Source organism: Microtus pennsylvanicus, chromosome 3, assembly GCF_037038515.1.
Source record: "Microtus pennsylvanicus isolate mMicPen1 chromosome 3, mMicPen1.hap1, whole genome shotgun sequence".
Lineage (NCBI taxonomy): Eukaryota > Metazoa > Chordata > Mammalia > Rodentia > Cricetidae > Microtus > Microtus pennsylvanicus.
In genome coordinates, this window is record NC_134581.1 from 261807 (window position 1) to 265622 (window position 3816).

General features: G+C 39.3%; 1 protein-coding gene across 1 annotated transcript; it reads right to left on the bottom strand.

Moving 5' to 3' along the window:
* Window positions 1-663: 663 nt before the first annotated feature.
* LOC142845388 (C-C chemokine receptor type 5) lies at window positions 664-3418 on the bottom strand. The gene is made up of 2 exons (XM_075964008.1): window positions 3246-3418; window positions 664-1803 (listed from the first exon to the last, which is right to left on the bottom strand). Exon 2 carries the CDS (start codon window positions 1790-1792, stop codon window positions 731-733), a length of 1062 nt encoding a protein of 353 aa, XP_075820123.1. The 5' UTR covers window positions 1793-1803; window positions 3246-3418; the 3' UTR covers window positions 664-730.
* Between the last annotated feature and the right edge of the window lie 398 nt (window positions 3419-3816).

The window sequence follows — 3816 nt, forward strand, 5'->3', positions numbered from 1 at the left end:
CACTCTGCTACAACTTTGAAGGAGCAAAGCTGACATGGTGCGTTGTTATCCAGCCGTGACTCTCTCTCCATGGCCTTTCCAAATAGCCACAGGTCTGCCTTTGTTTTGCTAGTGTAGTCTTGCCACCCAAAGAATGACTTCCCTCCCTCTCATTTACTAACATATGATCCAGTTCAAACCCCTTCTTATAAAAAGATTTGTTCCCACCCCTCCCAGGCCACAGAGCATTTACCCGATCATACAAGTCTATGGAACTAATTCATAGAGCTCAGTTATTTATTTTCTAACTAATCACCCTCTCATCTTTTCTTCTCAGGGCAAGACAAAGATCTATTTTAAATACACTTATAGCCTGAATTTTGCCTTGTATAGGGAAAAAGACTGTATAAGGCATTCTTTCTGATTGATGTTATTTCTGCTCAGATAGTCAAGCTTAAAAATCTCCAAATTCTTGGGATTTTTTATAGTGAATTTTTGTGGCTAAAAAAGAGTTTGCCATAACTGGAGGTGAGTGGAAATAAGGCCAGGGATCACTATCTCACTGATACATTCTCATTTGGCTTTCTAAAACCAATAGGCTTTAAAAGACCCCCATCTAGCTAAAATAAATATCCAAACATGCATGCATCTTAGGCCCTGTACAATATTAACTTCTTTTAAAAAAAAAAAAAAACCATTTCTACTCCCAAGCTACATACAAAACTAAGTGATATACAAAACTCAGCCCAGGTCATAAACCAGTAGAAACATCCTGCTCCCCTGTGGATCGGGTACAGACTGAATTTATACGATCAAGATTGTCTTGCTGGAAGATTGGACAGTGCTTGCAAAAACGTTTAACAATGTGCTTTTGAAAGAGCACCGAGAGATAATTCCGGAACTTCTCTCCAACAAAGGCATAGATGACAGGGTTGATGCAGCAGTGTGTCATTCCAAGAGTCTCTGTCACCTGCATGGCCTGGTCTAGTCTATTAGAACTACTGCAATTATTCAGTCCAAAGAATTCCTGGAAGTTGTACAGAAGAAGGACAATGTTGTAGGGAGTCCAGAAAATAAAGTAGATAATCATAATAGCAAAGATGAGCCTCACAGCCTTGTGCCTCTTCTTCGCATTTCTACAGTGAAACAGGGTTTGGAGGATTCCTGAGTAGCAGATGACCATGACAAGTAGGGGCAGGACAAGACTCAAGATGACCATCTTTAATGTTTGGAAACTCTTCCAGAAATGATATTGGCTGTGTGGAAAATGAGGACTACACGTAGAATGAAGACCTTCTTTTTGGGATTTGATGAAGATTATTTCTGGGAGTGAGGTAAACACAGCCACCACCCAAGTGACTCCACTTGTAATCACCCCAAAGGTGACTGTCCTGGCTTTCAGAGCAAACACAGCATGGACAATAGCCAAGTATCGATCAATTGTCAGGAGGATAATGAAGAAGATTCCACCAAAATAACCAATGTGATAGAGTCCGGTGAGTAATTTACACATTATATTCCCAAAGACCCACTCATTTGCAGCATAGTGAGCCCAGAATGGGAGAGTGAGCAGGAAGAGCAGGTCAGAGATGGCCAGGTTGAACAGGTAGATGTCAGTCATGCTCTTCAGCTTCTTGAAGTTTATCAGGATGAGGAAGACCAACATGTTCCCCACAAAACCAAAGATGAATACCAGAGAGTAGAGTGGGGGCAGGAGCTGGGCTGCAACTTGTTTCACATTTGTTTTTTGGCAGAGTGTTGCCCCACCATAATCATCATAGAGATAGGTCGTACTTGATACTTGCAAATCCATTTTGCAAGAATCTATGAACACAGAAAAGACAATTCTTAATGAAGTTAAAAGCTGTTATTCATCTACCACAATTACAAATGGTTTTATAATTTAGTAGGTCTTTGAGGCATAGATTTCTACATTTAATTTTCCCCTTGTTGTATGAGCTAAAATTCATGAAAGATGCATTTCATCAAATAAAATATTGCTTTAACTATCAGTGTGGGGTGAATTAATCTGTGAAACTGAGCCAGGCACTGTGCACAGGTTTAAGACCTCTATTGAAGATTCTATTTCTAGGCATTTGCCCACAAATAGTAGGTGCTGCACAAATGCCAGCAAGAATGAACACTGAATTCTAATCACCATTCTAAGTGTCTTACCTACTCATTCGTTAAATACTTAAGGTAACTGTTTGAGGCAGGTAATATCGTTCACATTTTTCTAGATAAAATGGCCCCGAGTACAGAGAGAATGAATAAGTCAACACAAAACCACACCACACTGATTTTGAATTCAGGGATCATGAACCCTTAACTGACATGTTGCCTGTTGCTTCTTGGTAATTAACACACTTTTAGTAACATGTTGCCTCTCTGTAGTCAAGATTAAATGGGCTGATGTCCAAGTACTCCCACAGTGCCATAGAATCTTTTATTAGTTATTAAAATGGGCCATCTTCATCTCTTCTATGAAGTTATCTCTGCTTCCTAAGTTGCTGCCACCAAAAGTTGTCATATAAGCAGAAGAAATGGTCAGATATAAAATGTTTCCTCCATCTCCATGCATGAATATCTTACAGGCTAAAAAGTCCTGTGTTCAGCCTCTGACCACAGACTTGTCCTGTCTAAGTTCTACTGCTGTACTTGAGAATTTTCTCTACTTGATCCTCAAACCTCTAAACTTAGACAGTTGAGAGAAACACCCAGAAAATCTCACCTTCAAGTGCTGAGCCAGAGCAAAAATCCTCTGTAAGTAACTTAGATATTTGTAATTTGATATGAACTTAGACAATTTTTAGTTTCCCCCTCTTTTCTGGGAGACAGGTGGGGCAGGGGAAGAAAGAGAGCACAAGAGCCTTAGAGCTTCTGACACACCCATGCTCCAGATGACCCACAGAGAGGTTTCATCTCTTCTCAGATGAAGATAATGATTATCAAACCAGTTTTCAGCCAGTATCATTGCTGTAGAAGCTATTTTAAGAGGTAAAAACTCTGCTTTTTTTTTTAAAAAAAAACAAACTATTGTCTCTTTTAAATACTTCATTCACAATTATGTTTTATATACTGGATGACATCACATACGGAAACATATCCTAAATTCTTACCCTTTCTGTATCTTAAAGATTGTATTTTCAGATAATCCAGTGAGCACCTGGTGCTGACAGATGTCGGCTCAGGATTTCCTGTTGAAGTTTTTACTCATCATAGAGGCTGAGCTAAACTAACCTCCCAAGGGTTAAGAGGTGACTTACCAGAGTTTCTTGTCGGGGGAACGGATGTCTCAGCTCCTCTGGCTATGAGTGTTGTACAAATCAAACATATAGACAGTATAAAGTACGAAACAAGATTTCTTTCAAGGGGGTGGAGTTTTATGAGAACGGGTATTACGTAGTGTCTCAGGGTGGAGGGGTGTTGGATCAGTTCTTCTTTTTTCATTAAAGTTGTGTTTAAAGCAGAAAATAGAAGGCAGCTCTGGTCTGAAATTTTATTGAGTGGTTTCCCTCCTCACATTATTTTACTTATGTTCTCTGCTCAACCAACCCCACTCCACAGCCTATTAGAAATTAGAAAGAAGTTTTAAAGATAGAAGAATACTTGTATCCATTTCTCAAAGCCCACATTTGAATCAAGAGAATCACAGTTTAAGAGACAAATAACGTACACAATACCTCAGTGTCTCACTGGTAAAGCCCAAAGGGCAAGAAGATGTGCTCTCCTCACAGTTGCTCTTGGTTAAAGTAAACTCCAGCCAATCAGATTAAAATTAAAATCAGATAGAAGGTTCATTACAGAACAGAACTTTGTTCCTTCTTTTACCCATCC